At 41.2% G+C, this 13,169-nt stretch overlaps 1 protein-coding gene and 1 long non-coding RNA gene across 4 annotated transcripts in view; one reads left to right on the top strand and one right to left on the bottom strand.

The window, feature by feature from the left end:
* Positions 1-12,163, top strand: part of LOC147146154 (uncharacterized) — a 43,652-nt gene extending 31,489 nt beyond the window's left edge. The window contains exons 5-6 of one of the 3 annotated variants that reach the window (XR_015087069.1): positions 4,965-5,037; positions 10,481-12,163. This is a non-coding gene — a long non-coding RNA (uncharacterized LOC147146154). Of the gene's footprint in view, positions 1-4,964; positions 5,889-6,465; positions 8,798-10,480 lie in introns of those variants that run through there. The other 2 variants (XR_015087070.1, XR_015087068.1) reach the window with 2 other exon arrangements.
* On the bottom strand, positions 4,927-12,064 carry LOC147146155 (homeobox protein unc-4 homolog). The gene is made up of 3 exons (XM_086032593.1): positions 11,574-12,064; positions 10,512-10,687; positions 4,927-7,887 (listed from the first exon to the last, which is right to left on the bottom strand). Exons 1-3 carry the CDS (start codon positions 11,881-11,883, stop codon positions 6,838-6,840), a joined length of 1,536 nt encoding a protein of 511 aa, XP_085888719.1. The 5' UTR covers positions 11,884-12,064; the 3' UTR covers positions 4,927-6,837.
* Positions 12,164-13,169: the final 1,006 nt, after the last annotated feature.

Here is a 13,169-nt window from a genome sequence, read left to right as displayed (position 1 = left end):
TAGTCAACAAACAAACAAACACAAAGTAACTGAAACTTAAACTTGGGTATATTTCTATTTTGTAATCATTTTATGGGTCAAATTGAACCCAGTGATTAAAAAAAACAACATATATTTGAAGTATGAATGTAAATTTGATGGTAGCTGGCTATTAATTGACTCACATGAGCTTGGAACACAGTAAAAACGGATGGGTTAATTCAACTCAATTTGAGAAAATCGATTGCAATGATTAAATACAATAATACAAACTCAATTTGGAAAATAATATTTGATTTGGCTACAATTACCTAAGTTATTTATTGTTTAAGTAGCACAAGTGAATCAAATTTTACTTAATTTATTCAAAAATAATATGAGACAAATTGTAAAGGGGCATTCATATGTCTTGCACTATTGCACCTTCAAGGCCTCTCATTCTCATTCGACTACTGATGACACATCATCCATAAAAACTTTGCTCAAGTACACTTCAACATGGTCACAAGGGGTGAGAACCTACAACCTGGTTGGTAGACAAACACTCTGATGGGCTGATGGTGTCACGTGATGATGGATGTGCATATTGCCCTCAAATGCAATTGTGTATACAATGCAGTGTATGCAATGGTAAATGCACTGCAATATGCATATAAGTTAATGGGAAAATTTTGAATTATCAGGAGGGCAAATTTAAAATGCTCCCGAATGTTATTGTACTCATAACAACTGAATTACCACTACAAAAAGTTCTCTTTGAGTTAGGTCATTTTTTTTGGAATGAGTGATTCTAGCTGTTTTACGGTTTTAAGTTATCTTAACTTATTTGTTTTTATTAGGATGTACTGTTAGGTTTTACATTCACTAGTAGTATAACTCATGTCATTTATAAATCACATTTTCCCCTTTTTAACTACCTGAACTTCATAATATGAAAAGAACCAATTCCTGTAAACCGACAGATCCTATAAGAGTTTACTTTAATAATTTGCTTCATTTAAAAGCTTGTTAGATAATGTTACAGTACGTAGCATATGTCATGTCTTTTACTTAGAAAAAAAAAAGTGCTATGTCTATTTCTTTCGTTACAGAGATTTTTGCAAAGTACTCTTTGCTATAAGAGGCAGATCAAAACCTACATTTTCTAATTAATCGTCCTCTTGAAACTAACCGATTAAAGCAAATAAAAGCGCAGATTTCACCGGAATGAACGATTTAATGTGATTGTTTCGGTCGAAGGGGACGTTTCCCGAGGCCTTATGGGAAAATAATGTCCTTATGAATTAAATAATAGGGTTATTACTTTCATTGATTTTAGCTGTCTGGGAATTTAGTGTTGAGCTCGGGTCTTAACCCATCCTCCATCCTCCTCCTCCTCTGTCTTCCTCCTCCTCCTCTTCCTCGTGTCTAATTATTTTCCTCTAAGCCGCCCTGCTTCCTGCAGCGCAAACAGCGCACTCGCCGGGCGAAAATTATGTAAATATTATTAAAGGGACTCGGGCGCGGAAATTCATTTTTAGCTCGGGCTCCGCGGAGCAAAGCCTCCCGTCCCTCGGATCCTGCGTCAATTTATTTGCAAATAAAGCAGGCGCTGTGACCGGGAGGGATCAGGGATATTTAGGCGTCCTGTCAACACGGCTCCTATGTGCGCACGCCGGCCAGAATTAATGCTTTTAATAATTGGGATTTCACTTTCCAGGGGACTGGGGTGGCGTTTATAAGAGCATAATCTTAACATGCGTTTTTTTTTTCTTCTTCCCTCAGTGTTCCATCTGGTCCTTATGGACGTTTAACCCATTTCAACGATACGCAAGTTGTTGTTGTTGTTGCGACTTTCGGCTTGCCCCGTCAGGCAACTCTAAAAATATAATTTACTGCAACCTTTAAAAGGCAATTAATTTCAGAAGATGATTGCATTTTTTCCGAAAAAGGTTTGTGCATCACAAGGCACTGTTCATACTACAAGTTCTATGATGCATTTCAGATATCTGTACGTTGCTTCCTCCACAGGTTTACCAGTAGGAACACTTTTTACACTTCTTTAAATCAAGTTCAAGGTCATTTCTTGAAATTAGTTCAATGCTAACTCTAAAACTCTTAATTGTTGAAAATGTTAGCTAGCAACGCTTAGCTTGTGTTAGCTCACTAAGCTGAAGTGTTAGCTCATTAAAATATATATTTTTTCTGTTTTCATCTATGTTCATCTGAAAAATATGATATAGTAGTAATCGTGATACATTTTACAGTGGAACCTCTGTTTACGTGTGCCCTAGTTTTTGATCGATTTGTTTTTTTACTTTGCCATCATTTTGTTCCAGTTGTTGTATAGTCATTTGTTTTTTTGTAGCAAAAGCGTGTGATTTGCCCGTTCATTTCCTGGAATTGAGCGTCCACACAGAACATCCCATCTGCATGTGTAACTATTGAGTGTTTCTTGGTGAGGAGCTTCACCTTTTCAACATTTCAGTTGTTTTTTTTTTTTTTGCTTGTTTATGATTTGTAACCAGGGGCCAAAGAAGCTCTAAAAGACCGGTCCTTCCACAAAGAAAGTAAGAAGCATGATAGTATTCATGAAATAATTAGAAGCAAGTACAAAAATACACGTATCCGATCTTGGCAGGATTGTACAGTCAAGGAAGTCCACATTAACCACAGATTTTTTTGTTGTTAATATTTTTGTCCAAACTCTAATGCTGGTTGGATCAAGAAGACGTGAAATGCCATAGAAGTCAAGTCTTTCTTGAAAACTCATGCCAAAGTACAAAAATGGCGATTCCGATTTCAAACAATACCGTCCTTTTCCTGCTCTCCTCTCTGCCGTTCTAGTAACCAATAAGTGTCTTTAATAAAGGTAAAGGTGATTCTATCATGTTCATTTATCAATTTCATTAGTCATTTATATTTATTTCACATTGTTTGCTATTCAGCTGTTAAACTATAGGTATTCTCTATTAAATGTTTTATTTTTTGTTTGTTTTGGGTTTATGGAATAGATGTTTTTTTCTATTTACATTATTTCCTATGGGAAACAATGCTTCAGGTTCCACACATTTCGGCTGTTTTGTTATTTACAAACAACATTTACAATGATGTAAAATGTATTTTCTATGACCAGAAAAATTTGTGTAGCTGTCACGTACCTCACTGTCCATGCATGGCAACAACTGGACCATAGCTTCCTTTGTCATCACTCACTATTCACACCACAAGTCCCAAAATGCATTGCGATAACCAGACCATAACTTCCTACCGTAAATTTGCTAGCATGGATGAGCATTAGCTCCCATATAGCTTTTTTAAAGAAAGTTTTGAACTGTAATTTCATGACACTAATGAGTGGCACAGAATGACAAGTTTGAAAAGAGAAACTGCTCTCTAAATGAATGAAAATGTAAGCTTATGAGGCTTTGCTTATGTTAGCTTGCTAAGCTAAAGTGATTGGTAGTTGAAGCATGTTTTCAGGCAGTTAGCTTCCTTTTTTTCAGGACATACAGTAAATTTGGCTGCAATCTCCTCCTTTAATGAAACCTAATGAATCTCAGCTTTTTTGTAAATTAGCTAAATCATGCAGCCTTCAAGTGTTTATTTATGAAAGCTGTATTTGTTTTTTTCATTTATAAATGCTACTGTTTTTAAAAGGTAAAATGAATGCCGCATTAAAATGTAGTTTTCCAGGGGTTATTAATTGTTTTTCTTCAATGGTTTTGTTAAAACTTTTATTTGATCAAAACCACTGTGCAGCTAATAATATTATAAGTGACTGTATATTTTGGGTAAAATGGGCCATCAAAAACTATTTTTAATTTTTCCTAAATATGAAATATTTTGGTTTAATATCTTTCATACTTTCACATGGTTATACGTTTATTTTGTTGTTTGTTTCGAACTTACCAATATTAGAAGTGGCTTTGTTTGTTGTATAATGGCAAGACATTTCAGTTCTACACCCTCATGTACAGTATGTATCCAAAAATGGGCATACAGCCGAAAAAATCTGGTTCAAGCATCTTTCTTTAGTTTGAGCCCCCCCCCCCCCCAAAAAAAATATTAATGTGGGCTCTGACTCCATATTTCCCCCTCCCCTGAATCTTTATCTGGCTCACTCCCGTAGGGCCCCACAATAACAACAAATGACAAGGGGCTCCGGCGCCTTTTGTGAGGGGGGAGGAGTGGGGGGTCGGGACGCAGGCAGCACGCCTGTCCTATTATGTGCGACACATGATCAATAGGGCGATAAGGCAGCGACATCAATATAAGCGACAGAACAATGAGGGATATCATCGAACATCTATCTTAATATAGCCGGCTACAAGGGCTGCCTGACAAGCGCGCCAGCTCATGAAAATTCCGCCCCACGAATCACACACTCCCCCCTACCCCAACCCCTCCTTCATACGCTCAATAGTCTATGCACACACACGCATGCAGGCTGCCAGGCGCGTGCGCGAGCGCCGTGCAGCTGGCTATTATTCCCCCATTTCAATTTGACACCCCTGCCTTTCATGCTAATTCTATTATTGTAGGAAGTTTATGTGATTCCATATCACTAGAAATCACTAATGTCTAATAACCCTTTGGGCTGAGGAGGGGGGGTAGGAGGAGGAAGGGGAGCTGCCTGGAGACCCTGCAGCAGCCAGTGGGAAAATAATTACTTTCATATCAAAACTCAGCAGGAGGCGCAGGGTCCTATAGCCGGCGGCCACTAACCTCATTCCAGGCCGGCCTTTTCAAATGAATAAATTTGTTAAAGCAATAAATACAAACAGCCAGACGGTGGTGAGAGAGGGGGATTTATCTGCTCTAACGCCCACAACGGTCCACAAGCTTCAGCCCTGTTTGCCTTCCCTTGCTCCATCCCTGCAAAGACAGTGCTCATTTTTAAACAATAGCTTTTATTTATCAAAACGTTTACATATAAATATCGTTTTCTCCTTTTTACAATATCTGAGGATTTCGGTTGCAAGTAAGATGTGTTTTCTTTACAGGTTTTGGTCACCAAAAAGAGAAAAAAAAGAAAACCTGCGGCCTCAACGTTCAGGACACGTGATTAAAAAATAGGTGAGGATTAAAGCCCCTTTTCCACCAAGCAGTGCAGTTCACATCGACTGTAAATATCACGATCGACGTTTTATTGTTTGTTTGTTTTTTTTGCTTGTTTGTTTTTTTGCCATTGTCCATGTTGAGCAAGAAGCTATGATAACTGATTTGAAATTTGCCACCTTGATATGGGTGGAGCTAGACACACTGCAGTCCATTGATTGGTCGACATACAATAGTCACGCCCGTGTGGCAAAGGGATTGCTATGCCAAGAAGAACGAACTCATGCTTGATATCCTCCATGTCATGTTCTACCACAGTCGGCTCACTTATTGAATTCATTGACTGTAGCACCTTGTTACACAGTCTGCTCAACCAGCGATTTAGCTGCTTTTTTTACAGGCCGTTTGTATATGTATAAACCACACACAGAGACACTGGCACCGAATGGGGGTTGCCAGTATTTCAGCTTCAGACGTAATATCCGATCCAAAACTACATCCGTAAAAATAGTTTCACTTTTGTCTTGTAAAAATACTTCCTTACTGTATTTCAGTACATTTTTCAAGTTATTGGTACTTTAGTTGAGTATTTATTTTTTTATTTACCTTTACTCCCTACAAGGGGTGCACCGATTCCCAATCTTTAAAAAGCCTGACCTGCTGATCCAGATTTATTTTCCCCATCACAATTTTTTTTCATAACCAACAGTATACGCTTTCAATGTTCCAATCTTGTTTTATTGTCAAATATTAAACAATACCTCGGAAACAATACAAACGGGTAGTTTCAACTGCGCATGAAGCGGTACTCAAATAAAAATGAAAAGTGTTTTATTCATATTAGAGCAGAAGAGGACAGTGGCTGACTTTTTCAGATCTCTGCGGAAGGAGATGAAATCGGTGGACAAGATCGGATTTATTTTAAGTTATCAGCCGATCCCCGAAAATGAAGGAAATCGATCCTGGCTGATCGATCAGTGCACCCCTACTCTCTACATTTGAAAATGAGTATTTGTATTTTCTACTCCCTTGTAAAACTAGGATCGTTACTTTTTTTTCAACCGTCGAAGATGACGGCACAATGTTAAAAAAAGATGTAAATAGAGAGCGGTTAAGTCAACCTCAGTTGAGATCCCGATCAATTGAGATGTTGGAGTCTTCAAGTTGGAAAAAACAACAATGACATGGAGAAACATGAACTCGGGAGCATCAACGACGGCAATGGATTTGGAGGAGCAAATATTCCCCATCCATAGTTTATTTAACGGAATATCAGCAAAAGGATTGGTGGTAGCATCTGTACTTCAGCTCAATGTGCAACGGGTTTTGCCACCTAGTGCACACTACCGTGATCATGACCCACCTTTGCTGGGACCTATATAAAAGGCAACAGTGCCTGGATCTTCTGATACTGCTCTAACAGAGCGATTTTATGTTTTCTTTTAGTAAAACAGGCTTTGTTGCACTTCTATGACCTCAGTGGAAACCTGCCAGATCAGGGTTTACCGTTCCAAATCGGACCTTGAGCTGAACGGAACCGCGTTGCTTGGTGGAAACCTGGCTAAAGTCTCCCGATTTCCTGATATGTTTCCAAGCATCTATGCAGAGCTTTGGGAATGTTTGAACAGTCCACTCTCAGAAAAATGTAGCTTCGGTGTACAGGCCTTGTCACTCAAATATTTTGTATCCAACATACCTGGCAATCCTCTAATCAGGGGAACATTATTGTACCTTGATGGACCAAAATGGACTCCTCTCTAGCCCTGTTTCTGACAGCGTCTGAGCAGTGCTGCTTTGTGTGTGCTCCTACAACAAGTGTTAGTCCATATCCACGTCCTCGCCATCTGTTTCGGGAGCTTCCCTACAGTCTGCGGTTGCTCCGAGACCCTCGGAGAGGCCCGGAGACGCTGGTTCCTCCTTCGCACACCGCTCCTCGGCTTGGCAGCCGTCTGTCAGCACCTCCCCGTGGACTCTCCCCGCCTCGCCGGAATCGGCGGACAGCGAGGATGCCTGAGACTTGGCGAGCGCGGGGCTATCGCCGGCACGCTCCTCCTCCACGTCGACTCTATTGCTAACGGGACTGTGATGGTCGTGTGTTTTATGATCCGCGCTTATAGGCTTAGCAAGCGCGCAAGAGAGGTCAGTGGGAGCGCATGACTGTTCAAGGTGGAGCCTGTTGATGCCGTCCTGACACGGTGACGCCTTCAGGGCCGTTTGGGGCACAAGAAAGCCAAGGGGCTGATGGGTAATGGGGTAAAGCAAAAAGTGGCCTTTACCCACCAGTGTCCTCTGGGTGGGCAGCGAGGGGAAGTCCAGAGGAGGCTTCCGTCGAGGCGTGGCGTCCGAAAGGAGGCTCTCCACGCTGAAAGGGTTGCGCTTCTGCAGGGCCGAGGACCTCGAGCCCGCGGGACTATCGGAGCTGTGCGTGCTGCTCGGAGAAACCTGCTCCGCTTCTCTTCTTTGGTTTTGGTGGTTGAAGTCGTGTCGGGTTTGGTCACAGCTGGATTCGGTTTGGTGTCCTTGGGCACCCCTGGACGTCAGGGGCAGCTCCACGTGAATATTCCCGTTGGGGCCCGAAGAAGGCTGCTGCTCGCTGTCGGTGAACTGCGACACGCCGCTGTCGCTCTCGGAGCCGCCGGGCGTGTGGAAGCTGTCGCCGTGCAGAAGTTTGCTCTGCGACTTGAGCAGCTTCCTCTCCTGCTTGCGTTTCTTCTTTTCGGCGCGCTCGTGCTCCCGCCGCGCGATCTCCTCAGGGTCCATGGGCTCGCCACTGCACGTGGTCGGGTGGGAGTTGTGCGCGGGCCGCCCGGGCCCTTTCTTTGTGTTCTCCTTCTTCCTCCACTTAGCACGTCGGTTCTGGAACCAAACCTGTGCACACAAACGCACGTGACTTGTTTATTTCAAAGAAAACGTCATTAGATCATTTCCAATTCAGTTCAGAACTCATGGGTTTTGTTTAGATCCCACAGGTTCAGCCATTCTGTCATCTTACACCGGCTCCCTGATCATTTTGGGATTTAGTACAGCGCACACAGGCTCCTCCATACTTAGTGGATCTTGTCTCATTTTAGTCACCTGTTAGGTCACTGCAGTGTGATGACTACCTTTTATTTACTGTCCTGAAAACCTAAAGGTGATTAGGTGCCTTGGAGTTTGTTGCTCCCAAACTCTTTTTTTATTTTTTATTTTTTTTACCACTGTATGTGTGTGAAGCCCACTTTGTGAGCTCACTCTGTGAGAAGTGTTCTACAAATGGACTTACTTGTCAGGAAAGCAAAACCCACACTTTAACTTTCTGCTGAATAAATTAATTAGCAAATTCATTAGCAACAATAATCATCAAAGTCAAATAAAATAGATACAAGGACAGACTGTATATGAAGGGATTTTTCTGACAATTTGGCATGCACTGTTTAAATGGCTTCCGCGGATGTTTATTTAATGTGAGCATGTGTATGTTTTTATAAGCACTGGGACAAAATAAAACAAGGAGCCAAAATGCTTTATTAAAATTCTCCAGCATATGTCGAAAAATACCTCGGCGCAAATGAATAACTTAAAATTATAGCAGCGAAATTCAAACACATGCGTCCGTTTATCAATTTTCTATGCAACTAATTCCGTAATTACTGTAAATGGCATCACTCAGTTCTCCTTAAACAGCTCTCCACAATCCATACCAACTAAATTATGCCTACCTAACAGATGGCTCCTATCGACCAGGTGAAATTATCACTCCACTCATCATAAACATACTGTACACCATGTATGAAACGTCCTCACCTTTTGTTAAGTGACTCTTACTTTTAAAGTCATGTCAGTTCATATGGTAAAATTTGAGCATCCGTTTTGAGTATTTCAAGCTCTTGATATGCACGAACCAAATTTATAAGTCTGATGTTGCCTGTGATCTTATTATGAAGACAATGTCAGATTGAATTCAAATCAGCTTTGGACGTTGCACTATACTTTAAATCAGATTGTGTGTGCACTTGTGTGCTTCTATTTTCTGGGAGCACTATTTACATTTTTTTTTCTTTTTTTTAGATTGACATATTTACTCTTTTGGAGCAGCTCTTCTGCATATTTTGCAGTGAGCATAGAGTTCACATTGTCTTCCAATATAGGAGGCATTGTTGGTATATAGTTGCCTTGCAGGAGGTAACAGCAGAAGCGTTTGCGTTAATCACCGAGGAGTTTGCTTCATGCCCAACTCTGCCAATTAAATCTAATTGCAGCCGAACTAATTGGGAGCGTTTCATTTTAAGACCAGCACACACATTGCAGTCCACACCAGCTAGGGCTGCCTTCTTCTCAGCCGGCCAAGAGCGACTAGCTACCCATCTCCCCCACGCCTGGGAGCTCTCTGGGACCGGCCTCGAGCTGGGCTCGCTGAGGGCCGCGTGTTGGCCGCTGATAAGGCGCGGGGAGCGTCGTAATGAGGGCGAGGCGCGGGCACGGAGCGCGACAATGTGCGATTGTTGATGTGGCTTCTATCGCGTGTTCACCCCCACCCTTCGCAAACCTGCGATAAAGGAGCGTTTAAGCAGCTTGAAGGCTGAATAAGCTGAGGTTTAGGACCCCCCCCTCGCCCCCCCCACCATAAAGCATCACGCAATTGTGATGGTTGTTCGACAATGACGTGCATTTTTTTTTTATTGAAGAAAAATCCTTTTTTATTCATAACACAATTATGATTACGCAATTCTGAATTTAGTTACATTGGAATCTAATCAAAAATAATAACAAATATGTCCACTCATGTTTTAAAAAAAAAATATTCCAATCATGCGAATGCCAGGGTATGTAAACTTGTGAGGAATTAATCACTTATAGTTATCATCAGTTGTTATTGTATAGGGCAATCATTTATTAAATTAACAGCTCTTAATGTGAGTAAAAAATAGTATATTTAAATGCATATTCGAGTATTTTAGCATTTACTACAAAAATATTGTATCTTAAATTCATGATTTTAATATGTGCAATAGTTTAGTTCAAGGGCAAAAATTTATTTTTCAATCATATGGATAATTACAATTACCATAATAAACACAATACATTAAAATCAATTTTCATTTTAAATTTAAAAAGAATAACTTTTCAACTGCTTACACTTCGCCTCCATTGTTACAAAAACGATGATCTAATCAAAACTCTAAATAAAGATCTAGTTAGGGATGTAGCTCAAATATTTTCTGCCCCTTTGGTAGGCTCAGTGACAAGCCTTTTTTTTTTTTTTTAATTAACCCATAAATCAATAGGTTGTGTCCATGCATAATTCAAAGGGGGACCCTTTATTGAAGCTTTAATTGACAAATTGCTGCCCCCAGTATGGGGTGGGCCTTCACGGGCCAGCTCCTGAACAAACTGCCCTCCTGACATGTTTGGTGGGTGGGTGGCTTGAGATTTTGCCATATACACCTCTCCTAAAAAAAAATGCATTTCAAACGCAATCCAGATCAATAAATGAAAAGTGGCCCTGCAGTTACCTGAACCCTGGACTCGACCAGATCCAGCCTGAGGGCGAGCGCCTCCCGCATGAACACATCCGGATAGTGGCTCTCGTTGAAGGCCTTCTCCAGCTCCTCCAGCTGCCAGCCGGTGAAGTTGGTCCTGGTTCTTCGCCGTTTACAACCGGGACTCTCTTTGTCTGGGTCCCCGGAATCTGTTGTTGTTATTATAAACAGTTACTACATCAGCATTCATTGATTGACAGCTTGGCCAATTAGGAGAAGCATGCAGTTATGTGCTGCAGCTTAATTAAATAATTTTAACTCATGACTTTTATTTTTTTTCAAGAGAAAATCATTACTGAGGATGAAACTTAGCCATTATTATAGAGTATGTACATTTTATTTATACAGCGCTCCTCACGTGCAGATACAAATTACGGTGTTTTAAAATTACACACAGCTCTGGAAAAATTAAGAGACCGATGCAAGATTGAGTAAAAATAAAAATTGTAAGACTTCAAAATCAAGGATGGATATTGGGGCCAATGTGCTCGCTGCGCTTGTGTGGCAATTATATCGACGTTTACAGAAAATGGCAAACACTTCATGCAGTTACTTTGCATCTCAATGAAGATTTGATGACAAACTTATATTTTGTATACATTTCACACACTGGTCTCTTAATTTTTCTCACGGCTGCATCTAAAATGCAGAAACGCGACATTTTAAAATTAAATATAAAAGGAAAACACAATCAAATCAAAATTAAATACAAATAATAATGGTAAAAAAAAATCCAAACAATCAAGTCCCACTCGAATGCCTGCAGAAACAAAAAAAAACTGCTGTTTAAAAATATCCACAGCTCGAAAGGAAGTTTAAAAAAAAACAACAAGAACACAGTTTAGCATCCCCGCAAACACAAATGAAAATCCAGCAAAACGTCAAAGTATTTTACACAAAAATTTGAGATTAATTCGAGATAAAGGAATGAAGGTTTTCTGTACTCGCAACCTTCATTTTATCAACCCCAAAGTCTTAATAAATGAGAATAGAAACAGAGTTCATATTTAAAGGGAACGAATAGGGCGAGCTTACCGGAGAGTTTGTACTGGCCGTCGGGCGACAAGAGCGCGCTGGAGCTCACCACCGACGCTGAGCAAGAGCCGTTTAGTAATCCGTCTATGGTGAAGGGGACGGCGGCCGCCGACTGCAGCTGGTGCGCGCTGGCGAGCTCGTAGTGGTGCTGCTGCTGATGATGATGTTGATGATGATGCTGCTGCTGCTGGTGGTGATGGTGGTGGTGGTGATGATGGTGAGCACCGAGCGGATACGGGAAGCCCACCAGCCCGCCCAAGGAGCTCCCGAAGTGGGCGTGAGGGTGATGCTCGAGGACGCGACTGTCCATGCTCGCCCGGGCTGCATGCGGCGGGGCCGAAGTGAGGATGCGCGTCGGGCGTCAGTGTGTGGCTGAACATGCAGTCAGCAAAGGATGCAAAATGTTGTTTTAAAAAGGAAGCGAGGCTGCGTGCCGATGTGTCGTCTCCCACGGCCCGCGGATGAGCGTTGTGATAAAGCCAGCAGCGACGTGTTGTGGTCCAGCCGGAGATGTCAAGATCGCTTCCCCCTCCCGGAGCCAGCTCATTAGGACTCCCCCATTTGCTGGCGGGGCCAATCACAAGCCTTAATGGCAGAGTGACGTCACCGTGCACAGAGGAGGCTGAGCGTTGTTAGGATTTTATTATTATTTTTAACTTCACCCCTTCACTGGGTCGATGGCTAATGACGTGGTGCCGTCCACTCATTCAGTATGTCCAAACATGAAGGACACTTAATTGATTCCTTAATTTAATAACTTGATACTTTTTCCCCCATTCAACTTAAATGCAGCACCAGCACATGACATTGGGGGAAATGTTTAACTATGGCTACAATTTACTAAAAGGAAGGGGGGGGGGGGGAATAATTGTTAGCCCAAACATGACATGGGTGCATGTGGAAAATAAATAATTGTAACTACCATACCACAAAATGCTCATTTTGGGGCCAGAAATAGTTGTTATTTTGACTTACAAGTATAACTTGTTCCATTACCAAGTTTGTAACTCAGTTTACTCGTATATCAAATCAATTATGCAAAATACTAAACTGTTGCCATATAGCTATATTCTGTCCAACTATATGTCCAAAGTGCACCTTACTGTCACAGTGGTGTGCAAAGAAGGGGGAGGGTGAAGGGGGCGGGGCCTCCAGGTATCCACCTGAGGGCGGCATCTAACAAATCTTGAGAAACATCAAACACATTTATTTTTGATCGGGCCATTAACAGGTTTAAGATGAATTAAGGCGGATACAGTAGTTTTTGTAAATCAAAACGATTTTCTGCCTATTCAGTTTTCCTTTTTATACATATACATACAGTACAGTGTCTATTAGGGGTGGGCGATATAGTTGTCACATGATATGATATGAGTGTCACAATCAAAGTTTTTTTTTTTGAACTCTTTAAAATAAGGACCTGGAGAATAAAGGATGAATGTAGGTAATTTTATTTTAAAATATAATATTCAACCTCAAATATGAGGTCAAGACAACTATGAATAAGTCAAATTAATTGGTCAATTTAAAGATTAAACAAACATCTTTTTAAACAATGTGCTTAGTTGGGAGGGGCGAATCAGGATGAACATATTT

This window comes from Filicampus tigris, chromosome 6, assembly GCF_054856515.1.
Source record: "Filicampus tigris isolate MCC_2025a chromosome 6, RoL_Ftig_1.0, whole genome shotgun sequence".
Taxonomy (NCBI): domain Eukaryota; kingdom Metazoa; phylum Chordata; class Actinopteri; order Syngnathiformes; family Syngnathidae; genus Filicampus; species Filicampus tigris.
This window is presented reverse-complemented; position numbering and strand designations above follow the sequence as displayed.

What these genes read in the sequence shown, in the direction of transcription:
- LOC147146155 (XM_086032593.1), bottom strand. Translation starts at nt 11,883, where the DNA reads ATGGACAGTCGCGTCCTCGAGCATCACCCTCACGCCCACTTCGGGAGC. An exon ending in CGGCCAGTACAAACTCTCCG is followed by an intron (nt 10,688 to 11,573) that starts GTAAGCTCGCCC and finishes TAACAACAACAG; the next exon opens with ATTCCGGGGACCCAGACAAA. An exon ending in TGGTCGAGTCCAGGGTTCAG is followed by an intron (nt 7,888 to 10,511) that starts GTAACTGCAGGG and finishes TTGTGTGCACAG; the next exon opens with GTTTGGTTCCAGAACCGACG.